At 41.9% G+C, this 15,372-nt stretch overlaps 1 protein-coding gene across 1 annotated transcript in view; it reads left to right on the top strand.

Moving 5' to 3' along the window:
• Positions 1–9,193, top strand: part of LOC105477002 (BCL2 apoptosis regulator) — a 199,489-nt gene extending 190,296 nt beyond the window's left edge. The window contains exon 3 of the mRNA XM_011733305.2: positions 3,776–9,193. Coding sequence (XP_011731607.1) covers positions 3,776–3,910 — 135 coding nt within the window. The 3' untranslated portion in view covers positions 3,911–9,193. The remainder of the gene's footprint in view (positions 1–3,775) is intronic.
• The last annotated feature ends 6,179 nt before the right edge of the window (positions 9,194–15,372 follow it).

Below are 15,372 nucleotides of genomic sequence, written 5' to 3' on the forward strand. Positions count from 1 at the left end.
GGGGGTTAAATGACTTGCCCTGTAGCCCTACAATCTGATTAATAATGTATAAAGAAGGATAGATAGGTAGGCGTTGTATTATCACTTCCCATCTTCGACCAGAACATGGGATGTGTACATTTTAATTCATAATTCCTATAGAAATTACGGACTATCCTCAGATCTGAAAGCTAAGAGAGTGCCAGGAAATTGCTTCTGTAAAATGGCAGGCTCAGCAGAACCTCCTGGGGGAAGGGCAGGTTGAGTAGGTGCGGAGCAGGTCTGCAAGAGGACAGACAAGAGCAAGGTGTTTGTTCTTCCATGAGCTCACATTCTGTATCCAATTTACAAATGGCTTTGAGTGACCTACGTTAATCTTCACAATAATGAATTTTACGGCTATGGATGAAGTAAATGAGGCTCGGGGTTGGGTTATCTGCTCAAGGTTATAAACTAATAAAATATCAAAGCCAGGATTCACCCAGACTCCTCCTCCAAGTCCCATGCCCTTCTTAGCCCCCTGGGATGGCAACGGCACCTCTGTGCTGAGGCTTTGGGCCAAGAGCTGCTAGTTTAGCTCATCTCACTCTAGAAATGACATTGTTCTGGGTCATGCACGTCAGAAATGGCCTGTTAGGTTCACGAGAAGCACTGTTATTTGTGTGGGGGTGAGGGTAGTGAGAGGGAATTATTCCAGCTCTGAGGAGGTGGGGATATTTGGGACAGCATTTCTTCTGCTCTCCAGCACTGTGTGCCAGGCCCAACTGGGAGAAAATGCCAGCTGGAGTGTGTCCCTGCATCCTCCGGTTTCCCGGGATGGTTTCAGGTCCAGAGAGGACAAATGATCAGGGGCTTAGTCCGGTTCAGATTTTGCCACACAAAACTCTGTTGATGACTAAAGGGTTTCAGAGCCCGGCCACTGACCTTCTCAATGTCAGGCCCAATTGCAGACAACCTATTGCCAGTACCCTGAGAAATTCGGGGTGTTTTTGGCTGTGGTGTTGCGGGTTTCAGCCCACCCATCCCTCAGAGAGAGAAGCATGGATGGGAAGACTAGTTGACATTTGCAGCCGTGTCTGTGACGTCTTGGGTTGCTCCCTGAAAGAGGCAGAGTTTCTCCGGCTTGCGGAGAAGTCCTGACTTCTTCCTGCCCCACTGATCCCTGCTTATAGAGAGGGGTGCGCATCTTGGCAGACAATCATGATTGTGCCTCAGCTCTGTGCTAAGAGCTCTAACTACACATTTTATGTACGTCTATTGCCTCTCTTTTCTGACACTGAAATTTAGAAACGTTTAACAATAGATATTTAAAAAGAAGAAGAAAGCGCTTGCGCCCTCTCCTGGTAAAAGTGAACCAAGGACCTCCAAAGATGTAGAAGGCCTGCTGGGTGAGCAGTCGCTGGTCTGGGCTCGCTGATGGGGCTGATTTGACCAACGCTGTTGACACACTGGATGGGTCATCTGTTCTTCTGTGGTCTGTGATTACAGAGCCTCTTGTCAACTAGGGTTTCTCAGCCTCGGCCCTGTTAGCCCTGGGGGGCTGCCCTGTGCGTTGTGGGCTGTTGAACAGCGTCCCTGGCCTCTGCCCACTAGATACCAGTAGCACCCTCACCCCAAATCACGACCACTAAAAATGCTTCCAAACATTGCCAAATGTCCCCTGGGGGCAGGATCACCCTCAGTGTGACCCACGCCCTAAATCCGTGCCTGCCTTTTGAGAGAGTGAGGATGGCTCAAGGCAAGCCCTTCATGATTTCTGGAAGCAATACTGATGACTGGTCAATTGAGGTCACTTCTAGGAGTTTATTTCAAAAAAGCAACTGAACAAATAGACAAGAATTTATGTACAAAAATATATCATGATATCGTTTATAATAGCAAAAGTTTTAAACACTGTAAAAATGAATTTTTTAAAGTATGGCACATATTATATATCATGAAAATAATTGCATAAATCTATATTTAATAATGCAGAAAGTTTCCCTAACAATGTCTTAAACCCTCATCAAGACTACCTCAGGATTCTCTGAGGCCGTTACATATAGAAGGAGTAATTCCAAACAGATTAATAAGCATCTGGGCAAAGCATTAAGCCAAAGACAGAATGTAAACTGATGATTGTATTCAGAAAACTTAAGTGAACAAACATTTACTACGCACCTACAGTGCACCAAGACCATGCCCAGCACGGGGGAGACAAAGAGAATCCCTGGTCCCACTACTACAGCCCTTGCCCCAGAGAAAGGGAACCCCTCCGTGCACTGTTGGAGCCCCTCCCAACAGCGATGCCCAGGGTCATGGTATGTTACTGTTTCCTGTAATAAAATTGTGTGCTTTGAGTCAGGGTTGTTGGGAATAATGTGGAACTATTCTTGTTTTCTTCATACCTGAATAAATCAGAACTAAAAAGAATTCCTTTACTGATGTATATATTCAAATATTCAGTTGTCCAAATACTCATTGGACCCAAATGTGAAACATAATCTCCCCCAAATCTAGGAAATGATCAACCAGTGATTTGCCCAATCCAAGCTGATCCAGAGAGTGGACTCTGCTACAACACTACAGACCTGACTTGAGATGGAGAGACAGGAATGGAAGGGAGACACCCTCTTTGTCTCTCGGACCTGCACGTCCAGTGACACACCCCTGATCTCATGCCTTGTGAGATCCACAATTTGAGTGTGGTCGTTCAGTCTAGCCACCCCCAAGAGAAACCCTCTCCCTTTCCCTGGGAGAACCTTGACCTTAGAGGCTGGCACTGCACCAGTCGAGGCCGCCCTGGCCCCTCCACCGACTGAGCCCTCGGTCGACCAAATGCTCTCACAGAGCTGCCGTTAGCCATGCCAGGGCATCAGCAGAGAGAAGGGTGCTGGTTTCTATCTGGGTTCAAAGCCTGGCTATGCCATTTGTTAGAAAAGTCTCTTATTCCCTGTGATTCTCAGCTTTTTCATCTTCAGACAGAAACAAATAAAATAACTTAGTAACATTGGTACAAAGAATTAGCTGGATGAGATAGCTCACAACTTTAATCCCAGAACTTTGGGAGGCTGAGGCAGGAGAATCACTGGAGCCCAGGAGTTCAAGACCAGCCTGGGAAGCATAGTAAGACCCCATCTCTACAAAAAATTTTAAAAATTAGCCAAGCATTATAATCCTAGGTAGTCAGGAGGCAGAGGCAGGAGGATCGCTCTTGAGCCCAACAGTTCAAGACTGCCGTGGGTCATGATTGCACTACTGCACTGCAGCCTGGGCAACAGAGCAAGACTCTAGCTCTTAAAGAAAAAAAAAAGTTTGGTATGTCAGACATTTGATAAGACGTCAACACTCAATCAAGGAGTGTGACAGTCATCATCATTGCTACATTTTATTACTTTTGTGGATGGGCGTGCTAGCTAAAACTGCAGAACCTCTAATATTTTCTAACTGCCTCTGCTGTTTTTCTCCTCGGCCCTTAGCACTCTCTCCTACACCATGTGATAAATTATATTGATTGCTGTCTATACTGTTCCACTAGATGGAAGCTTCATGAAGTAGGAACTTTTAGTCTATTTTATGCACTGCTGTATCTCTAAGATGCCTGGCATGTAAATAGGTTCTCAATAAATATGTCTTGAATTAATGAAAACAGTGGTTTCTGAATCATGGCCTCCAAAGAGCGTTTGCCTTTTCCCCTCTCGCCCTTCTGAAGGTGCCCAGGCTGCCCTGGCAGGATACCTTTTTCTCTGTGGGGTGGCATTCTCTGCTCTCTTTCTAATACTCTTTCTTTTTCTTTCCTCCTCTACCCCAACTGCAGGACGCCTTTGTGGAACTGTACGGCCCCAGCATGCGGCCTCTGTTTGATTTCTCCTGGCTGTCTCTGAAGACTCTGCTCAGTTTGGCCCTGGTGGGAGCTTGCATCACCCTGGGTGCCTATCTGGGCCACAAGTGAAGTCAACACGCCTGCCCCAAACAAATATGCAAAAGGTTCACTAAAGCAGTAGAAATGATATGCATTGTCAATGATGTACCATGAAACAAAGCTGCAGGCTGTTTAAGAAAAAATAACACACATATAAACATACACACACACAGACAGACACACACACACACACACAAAACAATTTTCAGGCAAAATGTCGAATCAGCTATTTACTGCCAAAGGGAAATATCGTTTATTTTTTACATTATTAAGAAAAAAAGATTTATTTATTTAAGACAGTCCCATCAAAACTCCTGTCTTTGGAAATCCGACCACTAATTGCCAAGCACCGCTTCGTGCGGCTCCACCTGGATGTGCTGTGCCTGTAAACACAGATTCGCTTTCTGTGTTGTTGGCCAGACTAACTCACCATTTGAAGAGCAGATGTATGGAAAAAGGACCTGATCGTTGGGGAAGCTGGCTTTCTGGCTGCTGGAGGCTGGGAAGAAGGTGCTCATTCACTTGTATGTCTTTGCCCTGGGGGCTGTGATATTAACAGAGGGAGGGTTCCTGGGGGGAAGTCCATGCCTCCCTGGTCTGAAGAAGAGACTCTTTGCATATGACTCACATGACGCATTCCTGGTGGGAGGAAAAGATTTGGGAACTTCAGATGGACCTGGTACCCACTGAGATTTCCACACCGAAGGACAGCGATGGGAAAAATGCCCTTAAATCATAGGAAAGTATTTTTTTAAGCTACCAATTGTGCCGAGAAGCATTTTAGCAATTTATACAGTATCATCCAGTACCTTAAGCCCTGATTGTGTATATTCTTATATTTTGGATACGCACCCCCCAAATCCCAATACTGGCTCTGTCTGAGTAGGAACATAATCCTCTGGAACTTGAGGAAGTAAACATTTCGGTGACTTCAGCATCAGGAAGGCTAGAGTTACCCAGAGCATCAGGCCGCCACAAGTGCCTGCTTTTAGGAGACCGAAGTCCACAGAACCTGCCTGCGTCCCAGCTTGGAGGCCTGGTCCTGAAACTGAGCCTGGGCCCTCCCTGGCCTCCTCCAGGGATGATCAACAGGGCAGTGTCGTCTCCGAATGTCCGGAAGCTGACGGAGCTCAGAATTCCACTGTCAAGAAAGAGCAATAGAGGGGTGCGGCTGGGCCTGTCGCCCTGGGGCCCTCCAGATAGGCCCATTTTCACGTGGAGCATGGGAGCCACAACCCTTCTTAAGACATGTATCACTGTAGAGAGAAGGAACAGAGGCCCTGGGCCCTTCCTAGCAGAGGGACACGGTGAAGGCTGGGAACGTGAGGAGAGGCAACGGCCATGGCCCATTTTGGCCGTAGCACATGGCACGTTGGCTGTGTGGCTGTGGCCCACCTGTGCAGTTTAAAGCAAGGCTTTAAATGACTTTGGAGAGGGTCTTAAATCCTAAAGGAAGCATTGAAGTAAGGTGTCATGGATTAATTGACCTATGTCTATGGAATTACATGTAAAACATTATCTTGTCACTGTAGTTTGGTTTTATTTGAAAACCTGACAGAAAAAAAAAAAAGTTCCAGGTGTGGAATATGGGGATTATCTGTACATCCTGGGGCACTTAAAAACAATCAATGGTGGGAAACTATAAAGAAGTAACAAAAGAAGTGACATCGTCAGCAAATAAACTAGAAAGTGTTTGTTGTGTTTTTTTCTTCCAGTTTAGAATCAGCCTTGAGACATTGATGGAATAACTCTGTGGCATTATTGCATTATATATCATTTATCTGTATTAACTTTCGAATGTACTCTGTTCAGTGTTTAATGCTGTGGTTGATATTTCGAAAGCTGCTTTAAAAAAATACATGCATCTCAGCGTTTATTATTTTTTTAATTGTATTTAGTTATGGCCTATACACTATTTGTGAGCAGAAGTGATCATTTTCTGTTTGGGATTTTTGTCTCTTGATTCTTCAAAAGCATTTCTGAGAAGGTGAGAAGCCCTGAGTCTCAGCTACCTAAGAAAAACCTGGATGTCACTGGCCACTGAGGAGCATTGTTTCAACCAAGTCATGTGCATTTCCATGTCAACAGAATTGTTTTTTGTGACAGATATATCTGTTGTCCCTTTGACCTTGTTTCTTGAAGGTTTATTCATCCCTGGGCAATTCCGCATTTAATTCATGTTATTCAGGATTACATGCATGTTTGGTTAAACCCCTGAGATTCATTCAGTTAAAAATCCAGATGGGGAATGACCAGCGGATTAAAATCTATGGTGGTTTGACCTTTAGAGAGTTGCTTTACGTGGCCTGTTTCAACACAGACCCACCCAGAGCCCTGCCCTCCTTCCGTGGGGGCTTTCTTGTGGCTGTCCTTCAGGGTCTTCCTGAAATGCAGTGGTGCTTACGCTCCACCAAGAAAGCAGGAAACCTGTGGTATGAAGCCAGACCTCCCCGGCGGGCCTCAGGGAACAGAATGATCAGACCTTTGAATGATTCTAATTTTTAAGCAAAATATTATTTTATGAAAGGTTTACATTGTCAAAGTGATGAATATGGAATATCCAATCCTGTGCTGCTATCCTGCCAAAACCATTTTAATGGAGTCAGTTTGCAGTATGCTCCACGTGGTAAGATCCTCCAAGCTGCTTTAGAAGTAACAATGAAGAATATGGACGTTTTTAATATAAAGCCTGTTTTTTTTTTTGTCTTTTATTGTTGTTCAAATGGGATTCACAGAGTATTTGAAAAATGTATATATATTAAGAGGTCATGGGGGTTAATTGCTGGCTGGCTGCCTTTTGCTGTGGAGTTTTGTGACCTGGTTTAACAGTAAATGTACCCAGCCGCCTGGCCCCAGAACTGTACAGTATTGTGGCTGCACTTGCTCTAAGAGTAGTTGATGTTGCATTTTCCTTATTGTTAAAAACATGTTAGAAGCAATGAATGTATATAAAAGCCTCAACTAGTCATTTTTTTCTCCTTTTTTTTTTTTCATTATATCTAATTATTTTGCAGTCGGGCAACAGAAAACCATCCCTATTTTGTGCTGAAGAGAGATTCACATCTGCATCTTAACTGCTCTTTATGAATGAAAAAGCAGTCCTCTTTATGTACTCCTCTTTACACTGGCCAGGGTCAGAGTTAAATAGAATATACGCACTTTCCAAATTGGGGTCAAGGGCTCTAAAAAAAGCCCCAAAAGGAGAAGAACATCCGAGAACCTCCTCGGCCCTCCCAGTCCCTTGCTGCACAAATACTCCGAAAGAAAGGCCGGAACGACAGCTGACAGGGTCTATGGCCATCGGGTCATCTCTGAAGATTTTGCAGGGGCATGGCAGGCTTAAGATTTGGATTAAAGTCACAGAATTAAGGAAGCACCTTGATTTAGTTCAAACAAGAAGCCACCATTCTCTCCACAGCTCACTTACCTCTCTGTGTTCAGATGTGGCCTTCCATTTATATGTGATCTTTGTTTTATTAGTAAATGCTTATCATCTAAAGATGTAGCTCTGGCCCAGTGGGAAAAATTAGGAAGTGAGTATAAATTGAGAAGAGTTATAATAATCAAGATTAAATGTAAGTAACTAGGACAGTTCCAACACATGTCTAGCTTTCACCTCCAGGATCTATTGAGTGAACAGAATTGCAAATAGTGTCTATTTGTAATTAAACTTACCCTAAAACAAATAATTTATAAATGTGAACTTAAACTCTCATTCCAATTGTACTTTTAAGGCAGTGGCTGTTTTTAGACGTTCTTATCACTTATAGTTAGTAATGTACACCTTGTCTATCAGAGAGAAACAGGAAAGGCTTGAAATACAAGCCATTCTAAGGAAATTAGGGAGTCAGTTGAAATTCTATTCTGATCTTATTCTGTGGTGTCTTTTGCAGCCCAGACAAATGTGGTTACACACTTTTTAAGAAATACAATTCTACATTGTCAAGCTTATGAAGGTTCCAATCAGATCTTTATTGTTATTCAATTTGGATCTTTCAGGGATTTTTTTTTTTTTAATTATTATGGGACAAAGGACATTTGTTGGAGGGGTGGAAAGGAGGAAGAATTTTTAAATGACTAAAACATTCCCAAGTTTGGATCAGGGAGTTGGAAGTTTTCAGAATAACCAGAACTAGGGGTATGAAGGACCTGTATTGGGGTCGATGTGATGCCTCTGCGAAGAACCTTATGTGACAAATGAGAAACATTTTGAAGTTTGTGGTACGACATTTAGATTCCAGAGACGTCAGCAGGGCTCAAAGTGCAGCTCCATTTGGCAGTGCAATGGTATAAATTTCAAGCTGGATATGTCTAATGGGTATTTAAACAATAAATGTGCAGTTTTAACTAACAGGATATTTAATGACAACCTTCTGGTTGGTAGGGACATCTGTTTCTAAATGTTTATTATGTAGAATACAGAAAAAAATTTTAATAAAATTAAGCAATGTGAAACTGAATTGGAAAGAGATAATACAAGCCCTTTAGTCTTACCCAGTGAATCATTCTGTTCCATGTCTTTGGACAACCATGACCTTGGACAACCATGAAATATGCATCTCGCTGGATGCAAAGAAAACCAGATGGAGCATGAATGGTACTGTACCGGTTCATCTGGACTGACCGAGAAAAATAACTTCAAGCCAACATCCTATCAGCAACAAGGTTATTCTGCATACCAAGCTCAGCACAGAAGACAGGAACACTGGTGGAGGATGGAAAGGCTCGCTTAATCAAAAAAATTCTGAGACTATTAATAAATAGGACTGTAGTATAGACACTGAGTAATTCCATGCACCTAAACCTTTTGGAAAATCTGCCGTGGGCCCTCCAGGTAGCTCATTTCATTAAGTTTTTCCCTCCAAGGTAGAATTTGCAAGAGTGATAGTGGATTGCATTTCTTTTGGGGAAGCTTTCTTTTGCTGGTTTTGTTTATTATACCTTCTTAAGTTTTCAACCAAGGTTTGCTTTTGTTTTGAGTTACTGGGGTTCTTTTTGTTTTAAATAAAAATAAGTATACAATAAGTGTTTTTGTATTGAAAACCTTTGTTATCAAGATTTTCATACTTTTACCTTCCATGGCTCTTTTTAAGACTGATACTTTTAAGGGGTGGCTGATTTCCTGCAACACTGTACACACAAAAATATATGGTAAGGATGCTTTACGCGGTTAAGGTAAAGTAAGTCTCCAGTTGGCCACCATTAGCTATAATGGCACTTTGTTTGTGTTGTTGGAAAAAGTCACATTGCCATTAAATTTTCCTTGTCTGTCTAGTTAATATTGTGAAGAAAAATAAAGTACAGTGTGAGATACTGGTTGTGCCCTGGAATTGTTTATAATGTGTTAACATGATTTCGCCCTGCCATTCATCATCATTACACAAGACTTTGAAAAGCCTTCTTAACAAGCCAGTAAAATCACCAGGACTCCACTCTAATGAAGCCCTCAGGGACCAGGCTAAGGGATTGCCTTACAGGCGAAACCACCTTAGAAGGAGACTCTTGTTTCTTGGTAATAACCCTCCTGGTTAGGTCCAAGATAGACCAGTCTTGAGTTCTACTCCCTGGGAGAGCTACTGTTGCTGTTGAGTGTGTTCTTCCATATAGACCAAAGATCCCAGCCTCTGCATTTTATAAGATGAAGTGTGTATGAAGAGGAGGGAAACAAGCTGAAAGTTCTATTTTGAAGTCAACATTTTTAGATGGAACCAAAGCAGCTACTTGCTTTGGAGCACGTAAACCCTAAGTGGCAAGGGATCTGATGTTTCTCACTGGGTTCAGGTTCTGATACCCAAATCCTCAACCCTTCAAGTCTCATCAATTAGACTCAGTTAAAAGGACTCTGATAGTAACATTCATCTGTTGAGCACCTGCTGGATACAACACCGTATGCATACTACCTTTTGCTCACAAACCTTGCAAGGTAGGTATTGGCCTCTTGTGTTTTGTGGGAGATAACTGAGACTCAAGACGTTGAAAAAACATGCCCAAGTTCTCAATCATCATAAATTACGGAGACAGGATTTGAGCCCTGGTGTGGCTGACTCCAAGGTCCATACTCCATCCTTTGAATCGGTAGCCTCCAAATTGCTGCACATGGAACCATGGTGGCACAGCCTTCCCAAGGAGTACCCAGGCATGGGATGTTTAGAAGAATCAATGTTCTCAACACCTATGGGTACTCTTTCAAAAACCAATTTCCGTGAGCACACCCCTGAGATCAGACCAACTCTCCACACTTTACCCTTTCACAATCATCTGTCACACTTCTCAGAAGAGGGGCACACTCCTCCCTCTGTCTGAACCTAACTGTGATGCCCTGCAGTAGTGAGTGCCTCATACTGGCCCTGAGAGCTGACTGTGCACCTGTCTTTCCAAGCGTGTGTCAGTGAGGTCAGGTTAGCGGCTTGAAATTGGCCGTGGTGGCCGGGCGCAGTAGCTCATGCCTGTAATCCCAACACTTTGGGAGGCCAAGGCAGGCAGATCGTGAGGCCAAGAGTTTGAGACCAGCCTGGCCAACATGGTGAAACCCTGTCTCTACTAAAAAATACAAAAATTAGCAGGATGTGATGGTGGGCGCCTGTAATCCCAGCTACTCGGGAGACTGAGGCAGAATTGTTTGAACCCGGGAGGCAGAGATTGTAGTGAGCCAAGTTCGTGCCATTGCACTCCAGCCTGGGTGACAGAGCAAGACTTGGACTCAAAAAAAAAGAAAAAAGAAAAAAAGAAATTGCCTGTGGTAGAAGCCTTTACACCATGTAAACGAAAAAAAGCTATAAAGCAGGGCTTTCTTTTCTTTGCCTTTTTCTTTTTTCCCAAGAGAGTAAATTTACCTACACATCACTGGGCATGGCCCTGGAGTGTTAGAATTCTTGGGTTACCAAAAGGCATTATTTGAAATCCTGGGACTATATTGGACCGTAATGACTGGGGAGCAAATCCTTTTGGAAACTGCTTTTCCAATTCTTTACTTTCAACAAAGTTGAAAGAGTTTCTAGTGAAGACAGCCGATAGATTTTTTAAATGTGATTTTTGAATATACCAGATATTCAAAGAGTTGAATAATGTCACTATAACAAAACTGTTTCCAGTCTCATGTAGTTGTTATATGAACAGCCCTCCTCAGAGCTTATATCCATAAAGATATAAAACAAGAATAGACTCACTTTCTAGCATTATGTAGTTTTTATTTATGGGTATGTGTCTTCCTGGGGATAGAGGGGAGAGGGAATAAACTAGTCCCATCTCTTTTAAGAGGTTTATTTCCAATAAAATTTAAATTTTATACTTAATAATTATTTGTCAAAATTGTAATATATTTGTGCATTTTTATGAGTTGGGTAATGGTAACTGTATACTCAACTCAGGAACACAAAAAGCCTTATGGTCACAAAAATTTATAGATTTGCTATAGAAGATTCCGAGGTAAATCAATTTTAAGAAATTGTAAGTTGTACATTTAGTTGTAAGAAGTATCATATTAGGATAAAATGAGAGGCAGAATTATGAATTTGAGGAGAAAATAAAAAAATGTAAAATGTCCAAGTGTCAAAAAGTAACTGCTATATTTTTCATGTAGGGTATTGAGTATCATGCCACTATGGTATTTCAATTCTAATGGGTATCATTTTAAAATGATGTAACAAATTTATTTTTAAAATGTGAATTCTTAAAATAACTTGTCAGACAAACTTGTTATTAGCATGTGTCAGAATTCTATTTCAGACTGGCCTCAAAAGAAGAGGCTCCCAGCAAGCCAGCCAATTCAGTGATTCTTTTTTGGAAGAGACACAAACAGAAAAAAAAGAAATGGCACCACAACAGAAGAACAGCTCAAGACTGGTTGACATGGTTTAAGATAGCTGAGTGGAGACCCTGACTTCTCAGCAGTTCTTAATCCCATTACAGTCTATCCGGAAATTACTCAAGCATTTTATCAGGAATCATAATTACTTCATGGAAGGGGTTACAAATGACATCATGCGAAAAAGTTCTGCCACAGACAGTTTGGGAACAATTTTCTTTCTTATACTATTAAACAGTACTTTGGAAATTATATCCTTAGCAACTATTTAAATTTTAAAAATGAACCATCACACATGTGCAAGCATGGTATACACCTTTCAAACTGCTGACAAGGGGGTCTTCTGTCAAGTTGGGGTGGCACATCGGCTGATTCATCAGAAGACCCCTTCCCGGAAGCCCCTTCAGGCACTCCTCTGGACTTCACTGGAAACTGAAAAGCAGATACTACCCGGCAGGGTATTTTATTTAAATTAATCTTTCTGTCAGCACCAAGGAAACAAGTAATTGGATAAGAATAATAATTGTAATAATTACTCAATCTGGGAACAAAAAGTAAAGCCTTAAGGTCACTAAAATGCATTTAAATGCATAGGCTTAATCTTTGCTGTAGAAAAGTATGAAAAGCTAATCAATTTTAAATGTTAACTTTAAGAAATCTCATCTGGGATAAAATGGGGGTGAAAATGTGAATTTGAGAAGTGAAAGTGCCAAATTTCCAAGTGTTAAAAAAGAACTTGTATTTTTTATGTAGATGGTTTTCAGCTATCAAACCATTGTGGTACTTAGCGTCCATTGTATACATTTTTAAAGTGATATAAAACAAATCTGGTTGCGATTCCTATCAACATAGGCATGAGCCACTGCGCTCAGCCCACAAGCCCAAAGGAAAGCCCAGAACTTTCCTTTGTGAAAGTTCTGCTGTTTAAGTGCTCCAGGACTCTACCCTCAAAACCCTCTACAATCCCACGTTTACTGGAAGCGGAGAGAAGGCAATGGATTTAGTGACCCTTTTTTGGTGTCCCACCACACACTGCCACCAAGTGGAGGACTGCGTCTCAGGTCCCTGGCAACCTCATACTGAGAATGGAGGATCTGCCAGACAGGACCATTTCTGGGCCAATTTGGCCATTCAGCAATTCTTTCTGGAAGAGATACATACACAAAAAACTATTCAACGGTATGCAAATGTGTACAAACTAAATGTATACAATGGGAATCTAAGTCTCACAATGATTTAACACTCAAACACCATCTACATGGAAAACACAGAAACAAGTTTTCTTGTAACAGAAATTTGACATTGCTTCTTTTACTCCACAAATTTACATTTTTTACCCCTCTCCCCCCTTTTAATTTTAGGTGCTATTTTTTAATGTTTAAAGTTGATGAGCTTCTCTACTTTCCCACACATGTCTCTTTGGCTACAAACACCACTCTCAGGGGACCTTCCTTGGAAAAGCATGGTCCATCTGCCCTGGTGAGTTCAAGGATGACTGCTGGGTTTTTTGCCTAAACAACTGAGTGGATAGTGGTGTCATTTATTGAATTAGAAAAGGATTGAGAAAGTGAGGTGAGTGAGGATCAGATCTGGTGGAGGAGAATCAAGAGAAAACTCTTGTCAGTTGATAACTGTCCTGTATCTGTCCTGAGTGCTAAACTCATGTCTAAGTGAATATTCAGCATCTCCTCTTGAATAGATAGTAGGGGTCTCAATCTCGATATAGAACTTGGATCAGTCATCAGCATATGGATAGTATATAGACATGAATTTGCATGACGTTTCCTGCGGAAGGAGAGAACAGGTGAGGGTAGGGTCCTGGAGCACTTCCAACAGCAGAACTTTCACAAAGGAACCAGCACAAGAAGAGGGCTGGGTGTGGTGGCTCATGCCTGTAACCCCAGCACTTTGGGGGGCCAAGGAGGGAGGATCAGTTGAGCTCAGGAGTTTGAGACCAGTCTGGGCAACATAGTTAGACCCTATCGCTACAAAAATAAATAAATAAATAAATAAATAAATAAATAAAAATTTAAAAAGAGAAGGATGTCTAAGGAAGTAGGAAGCCTTCTATTATGATTATTGTGTCATCATCTTATTTGAAGCTCAAAGGAATCTCATGAAGTAGATGTTATTATCCTCATTGTACCAATGTAGAAAATGAGGCTAAGAGAGATACATTAGTTAAGGTAGGCTTAATTAGGCTGCAATAACAAATAAACCTCCAAATATAAGTACCTCAACAAAGAGATGTATGCTCATGCCATAATCTGATGTAGGTTGGGAAACTCTTCCTGAGCACCTCTCATCCAGGAAGTGACTGGGGAATCCAGCCTCTTTCTATTTTGTGATGCCACTGTCTTCGACAGGTGGTTCACAAACACCTGAAGCTGTCAAAACAGCAAATGCAAAGACAGTCAAATATCTCCCAATGGGTTTTGCTCCTTCACACTCTATGTCCCAGCCATTTACAAGCCTGCATCATCCTACTTGCCCCCACTTAATTTTTCAACATCCCTTTAGATGTTGAAGATGACACCAAATGAATACAATTCCCTGGTCAGCAACTGTCCTGTCCAAGTGCTTTGGGGCTGCTCCCTTCCTGGCCTGGAAGCCACATCTTAGTGATACAGATCAGAGCCACATTCATGTTTTAGCCAGTGTTCTGCATTGTTGTCTGTTACGCTGAGATTGACATTAACCCCAGCTCTTTTTTTTTTTTTTCATGAATCACTAGGATGCCTGTGAAAACTTACACAATTGATTTCTTTTAGCACAAACTTGAGTCTTAACACCTCTGTAAAATTTCATTTTCTTGGTCTCTGCCCTGCATGCCAAGCCAGGTGAACATTCTGAGTCTCGATTCTTACCTCTCTCTCATTAGCCCTCCAAATTTGTGTCATCTACAGACCGGATAAGACAGCCTTCTACACCTTTGTCTACGTCTTTGATAAAATTACAAAACAGGTCAAGGCCAAAAATAGAACCCTGTGCTGCTCTCCGAATAGCTCTCCATCAAACACGGACTATAATGTCTTCTTTTTATCTTTTTGCACTTCATAATTTGCTGAATAAAGGCAAAAGAAAGAGCTGAGGCTTCTTCTTTCTCTATATCTTCTGTAAATATCTGTGCCTATTTGTATTCTTTTTGTTGCAAACATATGCAAAAATTCCTTTTTGTTATTTTGCATTAAAAAAACGGCAGCTCATTGCACACCTTACCATACTTGTCATTAGTTTTTTTTCTGTCTGTCTGTCTGTATCCTGAATCACAGCTATCTGAGCCCACATCCACAATCAAAGCCACAGCCCAAAGCAGTCAGGCCCTGTTCTTTTCTCTCACCGCATATAGCAGGTGACTTGACTTTAATTACAGACTCCTTTCAGAGTCTCCTATGGCTCCTCCATGGACCCCACAATAAGAATCTCAGAGGGTGACTGTCAAAAACTCTGAAAGGCCTGAGCTTTTCCCCACTTGCAAGTGAACAAGTCGGTCTGCCACAATTTTATAGATGCTGGTTGAAAACGTAACGCTCCTGGGGTCAGATTACTCACAGTAACTGCCGTTGCCAGAGTTATCAGCATATTTAAGTGGGGTCCCCAAGCCCCAATTCTCTCAGGAAAATATGGATAGGACAGAAACAATGAGTCATAATATAGGAGAAGTGTGAATTTAGGGAGCTTGAATCTT

The sequence above is a fragment of the Macaca nemestrina genome, chromosome 19, assembly GCF_043159975.1.
Source record: "Macaca nemestrina isolate mMacNem1 chromosome 19, mMacNem.hap1, whole genome shotgun sequence".
Classification (NCBI taxonomy): Eukaryota; Metazoa; Chordata; class Mammalia; order Primates; family Cercopithecidae; genus Macaca; species Macaca nemestrina.